Source organism: Diprion similis, chromosome 12, assembly GCF_021155765.1.
Source record: "Diprion similis isolate iyDipSimi1 chromosome 12, iyDipSimi1.1, whole genome shotgun sequence".
Classification (NCBI taxonomy): domain Eukaryota; kingdom Metazoa; phylum Arthropoda; class Insecta; order Hymenoptera; family Diprionidae; genus Diprion; species Diprion similis.
Window position 1 is genome coordinate 15,263,388 of NC_060116.1, and position 22,782 is coordinate 15,286,169.

General features: G+C 45.3%; 2 protein-coding genes across 2 annotated transcripts in view; both read right to left on the reverse strand.

Moving 5' to 3' along the window:
* LOC124413114 (probable tyrosine-protein phosphatase F54C8.4) overlaps positions 1-20,709 on the reverse strand; it is a 49,279-nt gene extending 28,570 nt beyond the window's left edge. The window contains exons 1-2 of the mRNA XM_046893486.1: positions 20,370-20,709; positions 19,637-19,712 (exon numbers count right to left, since the gene is read on the reverse strand). Coding sequence (XP_046749442.1) covers positions 19,637-19,712; positions 20,370-20,440 — 147 coding nt within the window. The 5' untranslated portion in view covers positions 20,441-20,709. The remainder of the gene's footprint in view (positions 1-19,636; positions 19,713-20,369) is intronic.
* A 149-nt stretch (positions 20,710-20,858) lies between these two features.
* Positions 20,859-22,269, reverse strand: LOC124413115 (protein DPCD). The gene is made up of 4 exons (XM_046893487.1): positions 22,017-22,269; positions 21,605-21,810; positions 21,137-21,370; positions 20,859-21,050 (listed from the first exon to the last, which is right to left on the reverse strand). The coding sequence occupies exons 1-4, from the start codon at positions 22,078-22,080 to the stop codon at positions 20,946-20,948; spliced, it is 609 nt and encodes a 202-aa protein (XP_046749443.1). The 5' UTR covers positions 22,081-22,269; the 3' UTR covers positions 20,859-20,945.
* Positions 22,270-22,782: the final 513 nt, after the last annotated feature.

The window sequence follows — 22,782 nt, forward strand, 5'->3', positions numbered from 1 at the left end:
AGCGCAGTCGTGCAGGTAACGTCCTTCTCCTGATACTTCTCCCGTTGAACGAGGCGGCGAGTCACGCGCGTTGATTCTACTATTCAATTTCACGATCCTTAGCCTAAAATATGACCGTACCTAAATCAGGATTATCGACCGTCGAGAAGTGCATTGTACACGGCGTGCGGCACACGGCCAGAGCGGCGCCTCCGTCAAGAGTCCAGATCTTATGAACTAGAGATTCTCTCCGGTCTGAAGTGTTCTTCGGCCGAAAGGAGTACCAAAGAAGATTCTTTCGTTTTCAAAATTTTCTCTACTATGGTTCAATGCTCGTCATATTTTTCATCCTATTCTTCTTGATCGCGACCGTCCTTGTGGTTAGATAAAAAAAGAAAATTGTCTAAACACCGTATAATTTTTTGTTACTAGTTAAAAAAATATTTTCCAAGATTTATCTGGTGATATAGGTGTATCCTTTAAACCGGATTGTTATACAGGGACGCAAATAATGTTGGACCTGGACGTAAACGATCTGTCGAAATATTTTTACTGCCAAGCATTTCCTGGATTTTTCGACCGACGATAGTGCCAGTCTTGCCAGAGCCAAACTGAGGCGATTCGGGGCCAAGGATCGAGCAGCTTCGACATCATGCGTATACAAATTTGGCCGGTGGATGTCGCGGGGTGACATTAAATCATGGTCCGCTTCTTGGTTGTCCGCAGGTAAAACGAGACTTGGCGCACATCGTATAATACGATGTATTCGAGAGTCCTGGTTCTCCATCTATAGATCGCACGAAGCGACGGCTCCGAACTTCCCGGTTTCACACGGCCATCGGTAAAACTGATCGCTCGTTGCGGATGCTGAAATTCACCGGGTCTCCTCTCCCACGGTAAAAATTCCCGATCGTCCCCGCTTGGCTAACGAAGGTCGACCCGGGTGCAGGGAATGGTCAAAAAAACCGTCGCGTTTGGGCCGCTGACTTTTGCTCGCGAGATCGCGAGACCGTCGCTGCAACGTGGGCGCCGCCGAACGGTGGCCGGAGTATCGGTAAAATACACTCCTACTTCTGGCATTGCTTCAGCAGCGTGGATATTTACGAGGCGTTTGAGACTGGCTGTGTTTTGGCTACTTGTACTCGGCCGCGCGCGATTTTCGATGCTACGCGTTTGGACGGGCTAACGAGGCCGAAAACCTGCAGGGTCGACGGTATTCTACGGCGTTGAAAAATTAATGGGAAGGTAGGAGAGCGGGAATTCTGGTGCCGGCGTCGACTGGAGACGAGCGGGAGAGGAAAGATTTTCTGAAAAGTTCGAGCTAGGGTGCACTTTTAATTACCGAAGTTATCGGCGACGGGATCGGCACGGAAGGCAGAGGGATGACAGACGGACCGACGTAGGGGCTCCGAGGTACATAAATAAAAGTGCTACAGTGCTGCTGCAAAGAGAGAAGGAGACGCGGCCGCTCCAGGAGCCTCCTCTTCTCGATCCCGAGACCGACGCCGAGCGGAGGATCGATCCCCCGCAGCTCGAGCTGCCATTACAAGAAGCTCCGGGTATTTCTCTCGCAGAAACCGCCGAAGGAATATCCGAAAAAGTCAGCTGCGCCTGCAGAGCGTCGTAGGTTTCGAGAGGAGCGCAACAGATGGCAGTTTCGAATACCAGAAGGTCCGAGCTGGCAATAAACTCGTTTGAAGTATGTTTCCTTGATGATATCTTCAAAATTGTAATGACCAATTCAACGGCACAATGGGACCACCACGGGGCCACGATGGAGCGAATCCAGGAAAAATTAATTTATACTCCGGTTGGATTGGGCGAGCGGAGAAGAAAAAAGGAGAGAGAGAGAGAGCGCCGAGAGAGGCTCGAGTTCTCGCCCACCCTTTTCCACTTTTCGACTCACGAAACGAACGATATCTTTGAAATCGTAATCGGTCGGCCATTGTGCCCGAAGGTTTTTTCTTCGGTGTCCATTTCCATCTATGGGATCGTTTAGGAGCATCAGGGCTGCATCACCGCGTAAACGCACAAAGTGCCCACGAGATTGATGATTGATGATTGATCCGTAGGGCAGCGAAACTAGATTTGTGTAAAAAAAAAAAGAAAAAGAATTCACGCTCCAAACTCCGCACGGCCATGTTCACGCTTCGACTGATGAATCCTCCGGTCAACCCATTACGTTCATTTCGAGGACAACGTCGACTGATACACGGCATGATAGAATGGATACATGCACTGCACTTTCTTCTTCTTCTCCACGAAGACACGGCTTGCCTTATAAACGCAGGCCGTTCTCTTCGACTACCGATCCCAAACTGCTCCATTTGAAAAGATCATCTGTTTTCGATTTTGGTCCAAGATACGCTCGACGATATTAACCCCGTTGTTCCGAGGTTCTGGTTTCGGAAAATAAACCTCTTTGATTTGAATACCATCGAATTTCGTAAAAACTACAAACGAAGAAAGAATCGCGCAGCTTCCCATTCAAACCCTAAATAAAAAACAGCGTTCCAGTGCAGGTTGAAGAGGGATCCCGAAGGCTGGGTTCGGTCCGAACGGACGAAGAAATTTATCTGCAAATTCCGAAGCATCCCCTCCCCAGTCCGGAGTTGAGGGCGCACGTTGTTGCGTAACGAAGGACGATTTCTCGGAGATTTGTACTGTTTAGGATAGAGTTTGGCAAAAGGTGGCGCTAGGAAGGGGCGTTCCGGGCTTTTCTCAAGACAGGCAAAAACGCCGGATGGTGGAGCAACAGCACACGCCCGGGCGACCGGCGATCGGTACCGGAGACCCTGCAGCCAGCCAGCCAGCCAAGCCCCGAGAAGAAACAAACATTTGTTTAAACGAGCCCGACAAGTCACGACCGTAAATGCTCGAGGGTCGTTCATCTTTCGACTCTCCTCGTGCTGGCGGTCGCTCGTTAATATAATGTATTCTCACCCCCGTAGCTAAAACAATCAGCGTCGGGTCTTTTAAAAAGTGCTCGAACCATCGGAGTTCGACTTATACGCACCGCAGGTCTACCCTATGGTCGACCTGAACTTGCCACCCGGACTAACCAGACCAAAAATTTTTCTTTAGAAATCAATGCTGCGCACCTCGTTAAGAAGCAAAGTTGCCCTCCAGGTAACGAAGAGCGAATTTTCGTCGCGATTGGGAAAACAAACACAAAAATCGTGTGAAAAGAATCAAGAACCGTGCGAAAAACATAGAAGCAAAATGAAAACTACAAGTTGTATGATAGAAAAATAACAACAGACTGTAAATATCTGAGGAATTTGAAATAAAATATTCAATGTTGATTTTTTTTTTTTTTTTTTTTTTTTTTTTTTTTTTAACTAAATACCGAACCGCAACAAAGACCAGAATCAGCATATAAACGATTGCTGTAATACGAAGAGGCTTAAATAACATTAGCATAAAACAAATTGAAACTACGAAGCAGGCTGCAGCAACGGCACGTACAGGGTATCGGCGTACAGTGTAATACAAAGCAGCGTACAATTTTCAACATAAATCTCTCCAACTATTTAGCGTAACTCCTTTCGCGCAGTTTCTCGTATGGTACCATCAGGCAGTTTCCACGCTGAAACTCGGAGTGAATTTAGATCCAGCCATAACGCGCCCACGCGACTCTCGATCACTAGTCGAGGACGTTGAAGCCGCAGCTTTTACCTTGGGGTCGATGCTGCTGAGTACCGACCAGCATTCACGGTGTCAGCGACGATAACTACGACGAAGCTCCGACAAGAGAGATGATACGCTTTATATCGATGTCGCAACATTGTCGCGGGAGCGCCGTCGAAGTGCGTGCCTTATTCCTCTCGCGAGGAAAGGTAGCCACGGAATGATGAGGAGGGGGAGGGGCGAAAGTAGCACCGTCGACGAAACCTTCGTCGCCTGTTTATACGAGCCGTGATCTCCATGTAGGGAGGAGATTGTCGCCCAGAGGTCATATCCGAGGTCGACTAAGGTCATCCCGGGTCGGCTGCATCGGCGTGTTGCATCAGACGTCAGATACACTACCCGAATATCCCCGCCCCGGGTATCGGCTGTCAGAGTTTCCCCCGCTCCTCAAGGAGCGATACCGCATTCCAAAAATCCATTGATATACGACCCTATCGAGCTGTACCTTGGCTTTGGAATTCGTTCAGACACTCGAGAACCTCATGGAAGTGGTAGACTGGAAGGACGTCATCGCCGAGTCTCTCTTGCATCGGTTTAAACGGCACCTGGAGGGTGAATTTCGCCGGTTATACCTTCACTTTCACGATTCATATAACTGATAAAACGAAGAGAAGCAGGTGAGACGGCGCTGTTGTTCAGCTGGTGTAGCCGGTCTTTGGGACCCGGAGAGAGCCGGGACCCCCCGAAGGGTCGAACCCGCCCCTAAGATATTTTTAATTTTATTACAGCCTGTAATATGGAAATACCCCAGTCCCATTATTAGGTGTGAATTGAATTATAGCGGCAGTCGACGGTCTTATTTTTTATAAAACTCAAAACATGATGCAGGATTCCGTCCGTTGCAGACGTAGGTGGGTATGTTCTCATGTTTATTCAAAGCGTGGCTGGATCGGGGGTGAGTATTCTTATATTTTCGATCCTCCCCTCCCCCTCCCCCGCACACGCGGCATAACGCACATAAGTCGGAATTCCTGATCCGCGATATAAGCGCACAATGGGCTAACCAAGAAGGAGGAATCGAGGGTCGCAATCGACCAGATGCGGTTGTTTGGAAACACCGTCGGATCAGCGCTATTCATCTCCTGCACCCAGCAGCATCCAAGTTCGAAGAAGCGTAACGAAACGCGAAGGTAAACACGGTAGAAAAGAAAGCCGCGTGGCATGCGTTCGAGTTGACGAAGGGTGCAATAAATTTGACGCGCAATTTTTCGACGCACGCTCGAACGCTTTCGTCGAGACTAGCTTTCGTGCTGGTGTAAACACCGTTCTGACAATCGGAGAAAGGAGGTGCGCTGGTGGGATCGATGAAAAAGAAGAAAAAAAAAAAGTTACCGGGGAGAAAAGCGACGGGGGAAGGTGAACTCTCGCTCGATCGTTCGCCTTTCAAGGTAATTTATGTGCCAAGGGCATAAAATGAGGAAGGCTCCATCGCCGGACCATCGAAGGCATCAAAACCGGTGACCCCACGATATGCGTGCAGCGACAAACATGCACTGCATGCACGCACATAAAGCGTAGGATGCAGCTTCGGAAGGTACGATAAAGGTAGCAGTAATGACCGCCAGGTAGTGTGAGTAAAATTGCGCCGAAAATATCTCATAGTTTTGAAAGATTTAAACATCATCAACAGTATTGGTGAGAGATACAACGTTCCGCATATAAAGACGTCCGCTTGTTCGACTTGAATTCTGAAAGTGAAAAGAAAGAGATGAAGCCCCTACCAATTGAGACCACCTGATGGAACAGTGGGACCGTTGAATTCTTGCATGACCAACAGCAAGATTCCTGAACCAAGAAACTCTGCTACGACTGCTCGCGCGACTTACGGTGAACTCGAGGCGAGGGAGGAAGGATCGGGGACAGATGGTGAGGCTCGATAGTCTAACGAACCAGTGCAAAATGAGACCGGCGAAACACGATGGTCCCCCGGATAAGAGTCTGCTACCGCGGAGCGCCATGGTCTGATCTCCAGTGTTCTGTTTCCCCAACTGCAGGGTGACCAGGGATCTGTCCCATGGGTTCCGGGAAAGACAAGATGAGAGGTTGCGGAGACCGAGAGTTGCTGCTGCTGCTGCTGCTGGCAGTTTCATCTAGCCAAGATACACCGGGAGAAGAGAGAGCCACTTTTCCGAGTTCTTCCTTCGTGTATCTGATGCGACGAAAACGTACGACCAATGCCGACACTAAAGTACCAGACAAAAGTGTCCTCAATCCCAACAACACCGCGAGGCATCGCAACGCAACGCGCATAACAACAGCTCGTGCACGATGTCCACTACCCGGACATTATATGTGCAGGAAAACACTGTGTAGGTACTCATCCTCCCATACGGCAGATGGCAAGGTACCGCATTTGACGTTGGACATACCAATGCATCTGTCACACCCGAAAACTGATATATTTTCTGTTCATTGGAGGGCAATGGTTAAGGCTGCGATGTCAGTTGGCATCGATACACCGAAAGAAATCATGTGAGGAAAAAGGAATGATGTTAGTTGGCTTGCGTCTTTAGGGTAACTCGACTGATTGTATCGTTCATGGTCCGATTAATTCTTGGTCTCACCGACTTCGACCGTTCTGTATGGAATCGATAATCGGATGCTTAAAATAACCAAATTATAGGATTTGGTTGTTCTAACTAAATACGTTTGGTGGAATAATATCATTCACCGCTTTACGAGGCACATTTTGTAAACGAATAATTTACTAAACGTTCAGTGTCAACGTGTAACAACCGGATTTTTATAATACTCGTCCTGTCTACGATTGTGAGTGACATGGTTGTTCCGACAACGTTAAACAGGCACTTGTCACAGTATTAGAAATTGAGTTTCTATTTGTGATGTAGTCACGGTTAACGATTTTATGGAAATGTCAGGGATGTCGATTCTCTGAGACTCGTCGGCATGGGAACGTCAAGATTACGGAAGACAATATTCCCAGTAATACTGGCTGTGAAATGGACGTTAATATACCTGCTTACCTATTATCCACAACAGATTCACTAATTGAAAATTATTTTTATCTATATACTTGAGCTTAAGTAGGATGTGTTACATAACCGTATCTCGAGGAAAAACTATTTTCAGATTCCGTACAGCTGGACATGAGACTAGCGCAGAGAAAGGAGGAAAATACTTAAGAGGGAAAAAGAAAGGAACGTATAAGAGGCGAAAGACGAAAGGTAGTAGAGAAAGAGAAAAGGCGAGGTGAGGCCGGGCAGAGTGAGTCAGGACGTAATGGGAGAAAGTCAGCTTAATTGTACGTCTAATGTTTCGGATAAATCTGACCTTTGATGACCGTAAGTCAAAAATAAAAAGAGTCTACGAATGAAATTAAAAGAATATAAACAAATATGGAAAACCATCAAAAATCGGAAGAGAGGGGGGGAATTCCTCTATTCTACTATCAGGAGTTCAGGGTTACTCGGAAGCACTCGTGATGAAAACTGCTACCATAATTGGTTCTAATTAAAAACAAAAGTCAAAGACGAAAAAGAAGGAGCCTGTATACTTTTACTTTTCACACACGCGTGTATGGGCTGCAGCAGAGCTCGTCGAAACGACCGACGCCAGGCGGACGTCACGCGGTGTCCGGAATGTAAATCCGTTCGTCGGCGGCAATACACGATAGAAAATCCACCCCCGTAACTGCGAGAGCCGAAGGAAAACCGTACACAAACCCCTATATTAAGTTTGAAAAAATTTCAACTGACTTTTACTAGATTCTTTTTCAATAGATGCCTGAGCATTCCATACACGCCGGACAATGATCTGTCTCATAAGTTTACTTTATGGCGACTTGTGCATGGAGTATGGGAGAAGAGGAAAAGGAAGGACCTTAGTGTGAGGTAATACAGCTGAGCAGTATGATGGAGTTTCGTTCCGTTCGAAGGAGGATGGAGATTGGTAAAATTGGCACAATCAGTCGCCCGGGATCATCTAGCACCCGGAGAATCGGGAGACGTGATGGAATAGGAATGGCTAAGGTGCAGGCGGAGTCGGAGGCGCCAGGCATCGAGAGTCGAACGAACCCAGAAGAAAAGGAAGACAGTGCAGGGGTGGAGGTGGCAGGAACGGGATAAGATCTCATCCCAGTTTAAGAGTTAGGAATCGGGGTGATATTTCACAAAGTCATCGAAGTTGTGCGCCAAGTTGGGCATAAATAACGATTTCGAAAGTTCGACCCGTGAGAGAAGAACGAACGAATAAACGAACGAACGAACGAAGCGTTGCGGGATCTTCGGGTGGGTGGACGGCTAGGTAGAGCGGCATCGGGGGATGCTGAAGGAGGAGGGATGAGGGAGAAGGAAAAAGTGGCCGACGAGAAGAGGAAAACACCTCCCCAGCTGAGGGGCGCTAAGCAAACACTTACCATTGCTAATCGGCGTGTGGAGGAGAGAAAAACAGCGCCGACCCGCCCCCGATTCATGGAAAAACAATAACTCCGAAAACGCAAGGGCGTGACAAGGAGGGCGGCTTGCTCTGTGAGACAAGCTCGTTTCTTTGCCGCAACTTATCTCCCTGCTATATGCGTTATAACCATGACGTGCCGTTAGTGCACGCGGAGAGGAAGATGACGAAGAGGGAAGAGGAGAAGATGAGGCCCCGCAGCCTACTTAAATACCAAAATAAGGCAAAGGATGAAAGCGCACCGTGTAACCATAAGCGCCAAACCTCTATCTTTTGTGTTTTTTACCCCCACCCCCCTTGGCTCTTGCGGCAAGCCTGCTAGATGCGCGACGAATAGGCGGAGTCCCACGACGACGACGACGACGACATCGCGCCGTTTAAGTCTCCTCAACGTTTTCGTAATAGAGAACTGTCCGTGTCCTAGAATCCTACAAATATATATATATATGTACACTCAGGTTTTCTTTAACGTTGTATTGGCTGATAAAAATCTTGGTTGAAGAATAAAAAAAGAACAACCTAAAGGAAAAAAGAAAGAAAAAAAAAATTAATACACCTTTCACGAACAGTATATCGCAGGAGGAACAAACCGTCGTAGTAGTAAAGAATTCGGCGGATGTTTATCATCCTCTTATTGATGTGAATTACGATACAGTCAGGCCGCATATCAAGAGATGGGCTATAAAGGGAAGTAGACTAGCGGGACGACCACCGAACGATGGGTGTAAGAAGTGAAAAATAAAGATAAAAAGACATGGTGGATAAAAAAATAAAAATAAACTGTCGGTGGATACAAACAATAAAGCCTCAGATAATGAAATTTGTGAATGGGCCGCGACATTTACGCCCCCCCCGATGCTAAACTGATATTAAACGATGCTTAAATCATCTCTTGATTGCGAGTGACGTGCGTGGCGTACGACTCTACACAGCCTGTCTATCTCTCTCTCCCTCTCTCCCATTCTCTTACTCATTTTCGATCCATGTGTATCCTCTTCTCGTAAGAGATTTCGACAATATATAAAACGAGAAAATTCCATGGATGACCTACATATTGAATATACAAAACGGCGCATGTTCATTACAGTTCAATTGAAACAGATTTCGAGTCCCTTGTTATACTACGTATACCATATTCCTCTTAACTTCTTTATGATAAATAAAACATATATTTATTCAAATGAATCCTGATAAATTTCGATGTTGAGGTTCATCCACAAGTTTCAATTCACTTTCCAAAGCTGAAATGTTTAGTTTTGAGTTACAGCGGCACTTTTATAAACACTTTTTCAGAAAGACACTCTGAATCCTTACAGTAAGCTTTAGTTTCATGAAAGATGTTTTAAAAATTGGCAGCTATATCTGAGTCTTTCCGATTCCGAGGAAGAGATGACAGGAGCCGAATAGACAATGACGTGAGTTTGGTAATGCAACGTTTTGTCGTCGATCCCACGTATTTCGTAATAAGACGTTTATTGTATAGATATAAATTTCGACTGTGAACCACCGACCGCGTCAGCGTGACGTTCTCTCCGCTCCTTTCCTCTCTTCTTCTCTGATCCGAGCTGCAGAGGAATAATCTCGTCGAAGGTGAATATAAGTGGTGAAATCGAGTGTTTGTCGGACGGATTAGCGCCTCGAAGGTAGCGAGCTGCACAATGCGCCCTGCAGCTGGGCACTGCATTAATTTCTGAAGGTATAGGTATATTAGTTAACCGTAAACAACCGAGGACCGTAAACTATGGGACCAGCGACGGTCCCTGGGGCCCCATGAACGTCGAAGAGACAGGCAGCGAAGCTGCAGCGACACCATCAGCAATGAAAAAGGGGGAATCCAGGAACGACGTGCTTTGCTCTTCATAGTCAGAAGATCCGGTATTAAGGGGACAATGCCCAGTTGACAGATGGGGAAAATAGAGACTCCAGAGCCGCGTTGTTAGTCGGCTTCTGAGAAAACTTCATCTCTTTGGATTATAAACGAAACAAATTATGGATACGAACGGGTCTTCGGGCTTTTTAAAATCAATTTCAGCTCGGTCATCATGGTCTGCAGTTGTCATGTTCAACACAGTTGAACAGTTTCCAGAAAAAATCGGATCACCGACAATTCTTTCCACCAATTCCAAAAGAACAGACAGTAATAATTGTCAAGGTGAACACCTTCGCCGTAACGACCGGAAGAAATACGGAGCAGACCTCGGCTAGTTGCGCGTAGATTCTGGATCGGTGTCGTCGCCTCTTCCTCTCGGGGAAAGCCTCTTCTCTTCTCCGCAGGCATCGCTAGCAGTGAACAAGGTACAAGCCCGAACGCTCCTCCCGGCAACCTGTCTGATTAATTCCGTTATGATAACCCTGGAATGCACGCCGCACTCCACCCTCCCTTTCCTTCCTTCTCTTTTTCTCTTTCTCTTTCTCTCTCTCTCTCGCTCGCACCTCCACCTCCTCTGGACCCGGGAATCTTCCCAAGCCTGCCGCTGTCCAACACGCCGATGTCCCTCCGTGGGGAGTACTTTCCTTCGAGCGTCCGTGTCCCGGACCATCGACTACGAAAAGCGCTCGATAGTTTTTCAAAATTGGTCAGTGAAGTCAGGAAATCTTGAATCGTTGGGAGAGGAACGCAATTGATCATTGCACGAATTTTCAACTCTACACTTGAATGTCATTTCAAACCATCTCTTCTAGCCTGTGGTTACCAGCGAATATTCGTTGCAGTGCAACTCTGCGGGTGGAAAATGTACGCATGGATTATACCATGGGGTCCGTATCCTGAGTTTGGGAGGCGGCGCTTCGGGATTATTTCTGCACGAAAGGAATATTAATGCGAGGATGCCACTCGGCGGACAGTCGGCCCTGAGGAAGGATGGATCACCTCTCGACGTGGGTGATATCTGTATTTCAACCCCCGTCTCCCGGGCCGCGCGTTCAGATCTCTATCAAGCAAAGTTCTCGGTTACACCGACCTTCCTCGTTCCCGCCTCGGCTGCGACGTCGCGTTTTTTCGTTTTCCCTTAGTTTCACGTTTTTCCGTCCATCTCTCCTCCCCTTCATCCTGACATTTTATTTTCTACTTTTTTTCTCCTTACGTTCTTACCAAAGCGCGATTCTGCGACCATGAAAGTCGCTGCCAAGTTTCGTGATTCCAAATTTTTCGTGTCTACTTTACAACTCGACCTCAGCTCAAGAGCACCTCGAGAACTGCACGCGGTAGATTCGAAGATACGACTGGACGACGATATAACTTAAGGGCGTAAATTGCGGTTTAAAAATAGTCAAATTAATTGCCTGATTACACGGGTAATTAAAGGCAGGCGGTCAAGCTCCTCAAGGACTGTTTGCCTTATCCGCAATAACCAACCTCAGGTCCTGGGACAGCAGATGTCACAGGAACTACGACGGGACTCACTGTCGGAGTGGATTGGGACCGAAGCTGCGCGTAGGTACGTCGCAAGCCTTGATAGCCATCGTCTCGAAAGACTTCGAACCTTAAAGGTATAATTATCGAAGCAAGCGTCGGGGTCGTTCGATGTGACCTCAAACATCCGCGCCAGTTTGATTTATCGACCGATTCGTGTAATTAAACGAAAAGTTTAGACTGGCCCCGTGGGCCTCGTGCTCCGTCTCCTCGCCTCGTCGGGCCCAACGTACCTACACCGGGACCATCGCCCCTGCGGACCACGACTTCATGGGTGTCCGGAGATCTTCTCGCGTTTTGATGCCTCGGCTAGGCAGAAAAGACATGTGCTCCACTAATTGTATTTGCCCGGAAGCAGGGACCTTCAATCCCTCGAAGAAGAAGGCAGCGTGCTGTTCAAAGTGATTTGTGTACGTGTTGAAAATTTTCCGTGTTCAAATTTAAGCGATTTTAAACTTGATTCAACACTCTTTGCTCGAGTCTGTTCTCTAAAGTTTTTTACGTCACCATATAAATCGTTGATCATATATATATATATATATATATATATATATATATATATATATGTATTCCAATTTTGGTATTTAATTGATTCTATAATTTTTCCTAGCAAGTGTTAGGACATTATTTTTAATTCCAATGGTATGTATGGTGTGCTGTGCTGTGCTCGAAGGACGAGAAGCGTGGAATGAGGCAGGAATCGAAAGTCTAAAACGGTGAACAGAATCGACTAGTATGCCTTGTGCAATGAGGATAGCAGCATCATTTAGCGGTGTGTAAGCAGGAGGTCTAGAGGTGACTATTAGCCGGCTATTAGTGAGGCCTGACAAGTGTGCGATGAATATGAATTCGACGATGATGATCTCGACTCCTAAATCACAAACTGTGGAGGAGGAGGAGGAGGAGGAGGAGGAGGAGGCGAGCTTGTGGTAGCGGACAGGCAGTCGAGGAAGCGTAATATAATACGTACGAATGATGTAAAGATTTTTTTGTGCATTAAATCTATTTTATATATGAAGAATCGGCAACCCACGCAGGTGATTTTCTTTCGCAAATTATTGCTAAAGGGCGTAGAGGAGAATAATTTGAAACGGAAACGTCGTGTGAGTTCCGTAATATAAAACGTTTTCTCACCGCGGTAGAAGAAGCGCAGATTAATAGACAGACCGCGTCTGATGAATGACGTACATTAAATTTTATTAATTAAAAAAACATATGTATAATATTATTCAGACTTATGGCTTATTGTTAGATTGAATGAGTGATACCGTGGTATCGTTGCTAAATCCACGTTTCATATCACCGTAGTAGAAAATTTTTCATCTAACGGGTGAAAAATAATTCGTGCGATGTTTTAGCAAGGCGATTAAGTTCGTCATAAATTCACCATACAGCCGAATGTACGAATACATGTAGATATATCATATATATGTATATGTACCAGTGTGAGAAAGGTGAAGTTTCTCATACCCATTAAAAAACCTGTTCTTCTCATCGTTCGAATAGGAATGGAATATATTTAAGGATTATTGTCCCAGGCAATAATAATACTGCCCGCGGAGTTCAGAATAAAGATAAGAGATGGAATTGAACAGTTTGCAAGAAAAGTTCCGTTTTATGGCCCGCACTAAACATACGATCGTGCTCGATATCGCAACGTTATCTACGCAACGACCATAACAATTTTCGTATCTCAAAGAATTCTGCAAATACCTCCAGCGTTGCTCACTGAGTTTTCGGTTTAATTAACTATTTATTTGTTGGCCACAGGTTTAATATATGCAAATTCAAACACGTTCGTTTAACTATGTTTCGCGAATCTGACTTCATTATCCTTGTAAGAAATATAATGAATTACATTCGAGAGATAATTTCTTGCAAATTCGAAAGTCTCGAAACCAGTTAACATCGAAAAGCTGTACAAGGATACTCTTCGAAATTTAGAAATAATCCATCTGTATAATTTCCACTGATCATCTCTTCGACATTTGATGATTCATACATTGAATTTTGAGAGGTCGAAAAAAGGGTTGATAACGAAGTTAGGTTTTTTCGTCATTAAAGCCCAGGAAGTTAGACAAGATTTCTTTCTCCCAGCTAAGTTGTTTAGAATCACATCCGCACGGAATTCCCGCGAAAATTCAACCCTCGACATCCCCAGCGTAGATCTAGATTTCGAAACTTACAACATACACATTCGCTGATGTACAACATCCGGTGCTCCCATCCCAACCCCCAAACTCTGATTATACCTGCACCATAACAAATCCTCGGTGATCTTGAAATCTCGGTCTAACCCCAACAGAGTTTTAAGTGGCGGTTATTGATCTTTAGCGAGCGTGGTGGTCGGTCGGTTAATCGTTTAACCGTTTTAAATCGGATCTGCTCTGGCGATCTTCAGCGACTACAGATCGAGAAGATCATAAATCGATCGAAGTGTTCGACGTACCTTTTTCCCCGTTCGTAGATCAACGAACGTAGAAATGTCCGGATAGCTGGGCCTCTACATGTTCGGAAAAAAATCAAATAACTGATAAAGCGGTTGAGAATCGCACAATCAGTATATAGACAAAGACACGTTTTGCGAGCGAAAATAGATTCTGTCGAAAAAACGAAGGTAAGTAAGTATAAATTGATCTCTTAATTAACTCCTGAAGTGTCTACCGTAAATGATTTAAAAAAACATCAAAGCCTGTCTTTCGAGTAATAATAATTATTGTCAACTGGTCGCCAAACTGCGTGTGAAATTTTTTTGGTACACGTTGCAGAGTCAACTTATACTATAAGTATATTTGGACCCGAGTTGAAGGAGGGATCGAGCTGAGAGGCAGCGGCGGTGGAATATCTTGCAAAGCGGGCATTAATATCTCAAAGAGAATATAATACGCGGGGAGTCGTAATACCGGTGCTCATTCATATATGCCGCAGCTCCTTCATCCCGGCAGATAGAATTATTGCGACAATGAGAGAGACTCGCGTCGTATAGTTACTTAAGTCCTAAAGTCCTAAATAATGACTTACTCTCACGATTAACAGTACTTCGGTAATAACGTCTATCCCCCGCGGTAAAAGATAACGCGACGGCGGTATCCCTGCACCGCGGTGAAGACGTGGTGCTTTCCGAGGCCGCAGCCTCATCGCGGTATGAAAAGAGTTTAATGGAAAACGAGAAGGGGGATGTCCTCCCCCTTCGCGGAGGACCACGTGGCCCTGCGCGACGAGAGCAAGAGCTCTGCGCCCCCCCCCCCCCCCTCCTCACCCTCCTCACACTCCGCAACCTCGTGGGTACGAAGGAAGGTAGGTATAAGGTACCTAATAAACCCAGAGCCGAGCAAGATAAATGTCGTGTGGAGCCACGATCCTAAGAACCAATTGATTATTATCATAATCCTCGTTATGCCTGACAAATCGTCGGATTATATTCGTTCTATCTTACCGCGCGCAGCTTCTCCGTGCAGTGCAACCTCCTCGATGCTGCTTGCTGGACCAACTCGAGGGGAGAAGGGGAGGGAGGGGGGATTACTCGTTACATCGAAATCCGAAGGCGACTGCATGCGACCTGCATTTGGCCAGGACCACAACCGAAGTGACGATTTCCTTGATCAATTGGACGCAGATTGATTGAAAATTGATAAAATTGGGAAAATGTAGACTCGGTGAATAGAAGTAGTAATTCCTCGCTGTAGTTTTTTCAGCATAAAGAAATGTTTCTTTTGAACACGGTTTTTTCACTGTACATCCCCCTGCGATTTTCATCGTGATGTATTTATTTGAATACCGAGGTTTTTCAAGACGAGTAATTGTAATCAATCAACGTTATAGTCGTCCGCCTGTAAGAATTATGGCTCCGGTTCTCCGCGCGGGTTGTGCAAGTTGCAACACAGCATCAACGAGAACGGAGAAACTAACTCACGCTGCAGGCACACCGACGCAGAGAAAAAGAGAGAGAGAGAAAGAGAGACAAGTTGTGAAAATGTGTAAAACGCCGTTGTAGTGAAACGCGGCGTATTGTGTCTATGCTAATGTGCTTCTTTTTCTCGGTCCATGCAGCAGTGCAGGGGAAAAGGGAAGAGAGGAAAGAGGAGAGACAGGCTGAAGGGACATACGCCAGATTTGGTGGACAACGTGGGCCCCGCGCTCACGCGAAATATCTATAAATTTGAGGACCAAGGCTGAGAATGTACGTTCAAAATGATATACCTGCCTACGCTCGAGGAATTTATGGGAATTCGCTCGCTCGAAGCGCCGTTTTTTCGGATATTGGCCGCAACCCCCCTCAGGGTTTCGGTTTTCGGAATAAGAGCTCATGCGACAACGATGCCCTCCCCCCTTCCCCCCTCCTCATCTGACAAGCTCGATTAATTCGGATCGTCCTCAGAAGAAGAAGAAGAAGAAGATGAAACAGCCGTTGAGAAACGGGATGAAATTCCGAAAAACGCACCGCGAAGTGTCACTAAATCAAAATGAGCTCGAAACACGCGTCTAGAAGAAGACTTGCAGGGCTTCAAGGACCAGGTGCCGCACCGCGATCAGAGCGGGGAACGATAAGGATCGCTTTGGGATCATACCAACGATGATTCGGAGAGAGGGTGAGTAAAGTGCCCGCGAGTGTCTTGGACTCGTCCTCCTGGTTATTCACGCCTCCTGTGGGATCTGATATCAATCGAGAGGCCAAATTGGTGTATTGTTGACCGGGGAACCCCCCCTCGCGTTATAAACAAGCGTGATGTATGTGCAGAGTCTCTTTTCGAAAGCGGCGAATAACAGGGAACGTTCTCCTCATCCTCTACCGATTTTTTTTTTCTGGTAAATAAGAAAAGAGAAGAGGAGAGGAAAGGAGACTCTGCGAGTCGAGGCGAGTCGAGTCGAGTCGGTGATCTATCGCGCTCACGCTGCGCTCACCGAGACGGTTATTGAAATATTGGAATTTCTCATGGACACCTCGTGCTGCTCCCTCCTATGCGTATACCTCATCCTATCCCTAGTGACGGCTTACTCAACACCGCTCGCTTACTAGCCGCGGCTAACTCGATCCTCGTCTCCTCGCCTCCAGTCAAAAGGAACCTCGAAATTAAGGGGACAAGCATCATACGCCAACTCTGACAAACGAGGTATGAAACGACGATGGTTTGGACCGAGTTGTAACCGTTTCAACGAAAGAACAAACACTTCGTTGTTTCGTGTGGGAATGATGAATTCGATGCTGAGAAATCGAGGCCGAAGCATTTCGAGATTCGTTTTAATTTGTAACCGATTATCGGTGGCTGGTAACGATTTTCAATGCGTATGAAAGTAAAAAAATTACTATTACGTTCCTCTTGTTAGCAAACAGCAAATAGACCGTTCAAGTCTCAGTTCGACTCCAATTAGAAGCTGAAGTTTTTTCGGTTTGGTCGGAAGCGTCAAGTTGAACCTTGACTGGAATACTGAGCCAAAGAATTTGGAGGACCCTACAAATTCGAAAGTCTTGAGATATATCTTGAAATCTTTTCAAGTGACGTATTCAACAGAATTATTACAAGTTCGAGTGACTTTAAGTGATTTCTAATTACTTCGTGTACACGACGACTTCAAGTACGCAGGCCTCGTATGATTTTGAATAAATTTTAGCATATCTTCATACGAATTATCAACTCTCTTAACACATCGAGGTGGACAGGTGATTTCAAAAAGTGCTCACCCCTTTCGAATTGACCGTTAATCAAGCCGGCAGTGCAACGATGATGATTATACCTGAATCAACGTTTCTAATATTGTAGTAATAAAATTATTTGTTCCAGTGTGAGCACAAAAAGATTCACTTCTATCAAGCGAAAATACCGATGTTAAGGGTTTCGGAAAGGAAAACGAGAGGCACGAATGATTTTGGTGATTGCTTGGCGAGTAAAACGAATATGTTAATGAATCGGTTGATGGAAAGAGAAACAAGGTATAAAGTACGTTTGCCTCGCAAGTCCCGCTGCACTCTCTCGCCCTAATTGATGAGAACTCAGTGCTGAGTTTCGCAGGGCATAAACCATTTTTATACCTCACCTTGGCTTCAATGGCTGTCCGGGCGTCTCATTAAAATTCGCCTCCATGCCTACTAATTGTGTGTAAGCCTGCCCGCGTGCATGTACAACTTTTGTGTATACCTGGCTAACCGCGGCACTTTCTCGCGTAGATACAGAGTCAAGACGATTTTCCAAAATTTCCTCCTCCTCCTCCTCCTCCTACTTCTCTTTCTCTTAAATAAATCTATACAGAATTGCACGTACTGTCAACGAGTCGTGCAAGTAAATCGACTTTATCGAAAAAGAAATGTGATACCCACTCCAGAACTTCTGAGCCCCTGTGTAGCTCGGCCAAAAGAAAGAAGGAAAAAAGCATCCGAAGCGGGAAAATAAGGCCGCACTTCGACTTGGCGCTAATTGATTTTGGCACCGGGGTCGCAAGTTTTACACATAAAACAAGGTGCGACGAATCCTCGGAGCGAACAGATGGAAGAAATGTGCGAGTTGTGCCGGGTTTCGTGAACCACCACCACCACCACGGGGAGCCTTCCCTCGTTAATAGGATCCGCCGAAAAAGTTGGTCGGTGGCCATACGCGGGCTCACATACTCCCGGTGAAGCCACACCAGGTTGTTTTTGGGCAGGGAACGATTAAATCGGTCGTATCTCGTCGCCGTTCCGCACTCCTCGAGGAGCGCGGCTCTCCTCGACGGGCGAAATCTCCTCTCATAACAAAAGAATTATTCTCCCGAACGGCTGCCGTGTGTGTCCGCCAACCGCTGCATATATACATGGGAAGATCAAGCGTTGGAACTGCACACTGCGTCGCACAACGACGCGTTTCTCAAACTGAATAAAACTGCCTCCTCCTTTTATCTCCGGGTTTCTTTTACGGGACGCAGGCAAAAGAAAATTGATTTACGTCGATGTAAATCACCGAGTTGACGCCGGTGTCGACGGACCGTCGAATATCTTCGCGCGTAAAATTACACGCATCGACGGAACGTAAAAATGAAATACCGAAACGGGGATGAGAGGAGAAAAAAATCGAAGACAGATAAAAGGGATAAAAGGGAAAAAAGGGCCTGAAGGTTCACGCCGTTATTTCATTTTTTGAGACTGGTGTTTTCAAGTATAGCAATGATCAGGGTAAACAGTTTTTTACTCTCACGCGTGCACCGGGATATTTGCATGTGACTATATTTTCCCAAAAAACTTCCTTACCAGGCAACGCTTTTTTTAAATTCCTCAAATTTTTCGATCCCACCGCAAGATTCGTTGAATCTAAAGTAGTGAACCGCGTTACCGCCACGAAATATTGATTTCCAATTGATCATCACTGGGACTTCATACGCCGTCATCCGCCCTTAAATCTATATCCCAATGAAAGTACTTCGAAAGTACAGCGTGCAGGAATAATAAGGTAAAATCTGAGGAGCGGCGCGATAAAACGACAGGGGTCAGCGGCATCCCCGATGTGGTGAGTAGTAAGGTAGTAGTTAAATAGGTAGGTACCTATAAGGTACCTGTTGCCTCGCGGCGAAGGGTGGAGGGCGAAGGGGCGAAGGGGCGAGGAGAGAGGAGAAGGGGCGGGCTATGGGGAATCGGAAACGCGTAAATCACGCGGAAGAATCGTGACAACATTAACGCACTTTTCGTGGTTTACGATTCGTTGAATCCGGCGCCGAGGTCGGCGCGGCGGGGGTCGCAGATGAAAAGGACCGACACCCGGGCCGGGTAGTATTTTCGGTTATGCGCTATAATTCAATATTTTCAGTGCTCAACGCTGAACGGTTCGACGGTCGCCTTCTTCGCCGTCGTTCTCTTTACATCCGATGCGTCTATCGGCCTCATTCATATCCACGTGTATTATCCATAGGCAATAGTCATTATTCGATTATTCATTCGTTGTTCATTATATTCATGCGTGTAACGATCTGTTCGAATAAGAAGTAAAGGGCTATTCACTCGCTTCACTAAATCTATTTCAAGCAAAACAGATCTGCTTTCGTTGAGATTATCGGTGATAGGTAAAACGAAATATTTTTGTTTTATTTTTATTTTTTTCTTCAGTGAAGAGCCTCTTGTTTCTATACCATTACGCGTATACTATTACAGTTTTTGGAAAATTCGATTAACGATAAACTCACCTCCTTCAGAGGTACTTTGAATGCGACTATTTTCGTTCCCTTGATAACATCACCCAGTGCCTTGTACTCCAGCCACCTGAAAATTAATCAAATTTCATCGATTAGTCCGGTAAACATATCAAACGGTCGAAACGTGTATACGCATTGAAGCAGAAGATAATAAAAAAAAAAAAATCTACATCTATCGTCGTTTTTCAAATTAAAAATAAATCACTAAACCAACATTTCGTCAGAAGAATTCATAGATATCAACGTTTTTTAAATCCCCCCCCCCCCCCCCCCCACATTCATGTTTTCGCACCACGTGGCCGGTATGACAGCGTTTATGCCTAGTTACGCCATCTCTCGTCAATTTTCTCAACGTTTAGGCATCATGTCGATAAGTCAGCGGACTGACGCGCTCAACGAGCCGCCAACATTAGCCGCTCGGCTTTCCCTCCACGCTTACGTTGATATTTGCCAATATATTTGATGCTGTGTTAAAGAACACGAACGTTCTGATAAAAGTATGCCAACGATGACGCGAAGTCAGGTGCGAAGGATAAACGGCCTTCGTTTGTCTTTTCATTGATACCTAGCCGCGGTGAGGAAGGTAGAATAATCGGCACAAAAACATAACCTCAATACCACAATTGACCTCCATTTTCTTTCGGGTAAACACCGACGCATCGTGGCCATTGGCATTTGGCACAGTGCTAATTAATCGGGAAAATTATGAAGAGTGTTTACTCACCCTTCCGGCACTGATCTCGACATGGCCGTATATTTATCACGGCTCAATGTTTCGTCACAGGCTAAACTCATCACACCACCACCACCAACTTGATACACACAACACCGCTAACAAAGTTACAGCAAAAGCTACAACCACACACACGCACGACAGCTGCTTGAACTGCGACGCGAGCCACGTTCGATATATCGATGCGATTCTTGCGACGCGCTCGTTGTTCGTTCCACGAAATACTAACGACGTTCGAAACGCGGCGCGAAACAGTTTCTCTGATATATTAATCCGACACGCCGACTAGATAGTTTAGGCGTCTGAAGCGTAGGGGTGAAAAATACTTCAAATATTTACGAATATGTATACAGATTGAACAAATTTTCGTGCAAATAAACTTTGTTGACCTATTAATTAGCTTCAAATTTACGGAAAACGCAGTCGCGTCAACATTTTGTTGACAAAATTTGTCAACCGACGAAGTTTATAATCATGAAATGCATTAATCAATTTTATTTTCTGTATCATGTTATTCGGTTATTTATTTTCTTGTTTTCTTCTTTGCTTTTCCTTGGCTGGATTTGATCAGCTCGTTGGACATTGCACGTCACTTTCCTTCCTTGTTTTCAATTGCAGAATTTCTTGCAAGATTTTTTTCTCCAGATCGATAAGCAGAGGCGGTTTTTTATACTGTGATTAAAAAGAGAACAACCAATATACACAAGTGACAAAATATTCAAGTATCGCTCAAGGCATTGCAATCCTCTCATCCCTACCGTGATGATCAAAGTATTGAACTGATGTGTGAATGAAATTCGTTCCTGCTCTGGCTTCAGACCGACTCGTTCCAAGTCGGGAACACTTATTTTCTTGAAATACTTTTTATTGCTCGTTCTGACGGTTATAGTTTTATCATTCTCTGCTGTAACAGAATACACGTCTTTTGAATACGGTAAATTCCTGATCCTCCACTCCAGCGACACCTTAGTAATTCTCCTCGAGATGATTGGCTGAAATCAACAGGATCATACATGAATCTTATGATTTACGTTCAATCTTACTCTCTGTATCTTTTCATCAACTTCTTCATCATTAAACTTCTGACCACCAACACTAATGAATAGAAAATTTAGCAATGTTAATTGCAGGCTCGTAAATCCTGATTCAATATATATCGAATATTTCTCCAAAACGAGGGACAAGCAACCAAAACCGAAGACTGAATAGTAAAGAATTCGACATACCGCATTTGAGCTTTCCCTGATGCCAGATACCTCCAGATTGTCGAGAGGTTTGGGATCTGGATCGCCAACCTCTACGGCCCACCCGACATCCTGTCCGAGCTTGCCCTTTTCTCTCCAGGCTCTGCGCATCAGAACATTAGTGTCCAAATGGTACTCCTCGACCATTTCCTTCCCATCTCCCATCATGAAGTGGACTTTTCTTTTCCCTAAATCCCATCGACATGGTTATGATTAAATCGATAACAAGCCGACGTGACCGCGACACGAAGCCCGGTGACATTTGACGGTTAGCAAGCGACACGTGTCTGTCAAATATCGAAACCGTCGATGTCATTCGGGGTATATTATTCTACTAGAACATGTCGACGCTTGCGACTCGATGGTAAGATTGGCAGACATTTTTCATGCTTACCATCCTGAATAATCGCCGTTTTTTTAGCCTCTTGCACAGCTTTCAGCCACTGCTCCGCCGCCATTTGTAAATAATCTGGCTATCGATTGTTCGTTGCTACGCAGCGGCTTCAACGACGCGACGCTGAGATACGTGAAGTTGGCTTCACGTCCACAAGCCTCGGCACCTTACGTGCGTGTCTGGTTGCCGTCCGAACAGTGGTCAGGCGTAATAATGATGTAGCTGATTTTGTACATCAGAAAAGGTTGGAAACGGGAAAATTGGATGAGACTTTGTAGTTGTAAGTAAAGAGTAGCGTTGTCTTTATTGGTTAATGATCGATAATTTCTGTCAGGCGTAAACACGTTGAAGGAAAATTTTGCCTTTCGATCGAGCACTCTGCAAGCTTAAACGAGTTGAGCAATAGTAATTTACAAGATCTCGGAATAGGACATATAAAAATTGACTTGAATTTTTTTTTCAATTTCAATCTCACGTTATAAGAATTTTTCAATCGATTAATTTGTTTTACCTCACTGGGTTTCACAATTAATCAATACAGACGTCGATCGTGCGATGCTGACAAATATAAAAGTTTCGCACGATACGGTCAAACGATTCATTCAGCAGCGACGCCGTTAGTTAAATTAACTAATTTTTATCAGCATGTGTATAAAACGAATTATAATTCTTGCACAGCACTAAGATTTTATGTGTAATGGTAATACTTAGTCATACAATTATAATGGTTGTTACGTAGATATAAGAGATTTCTAAATTCCTATGG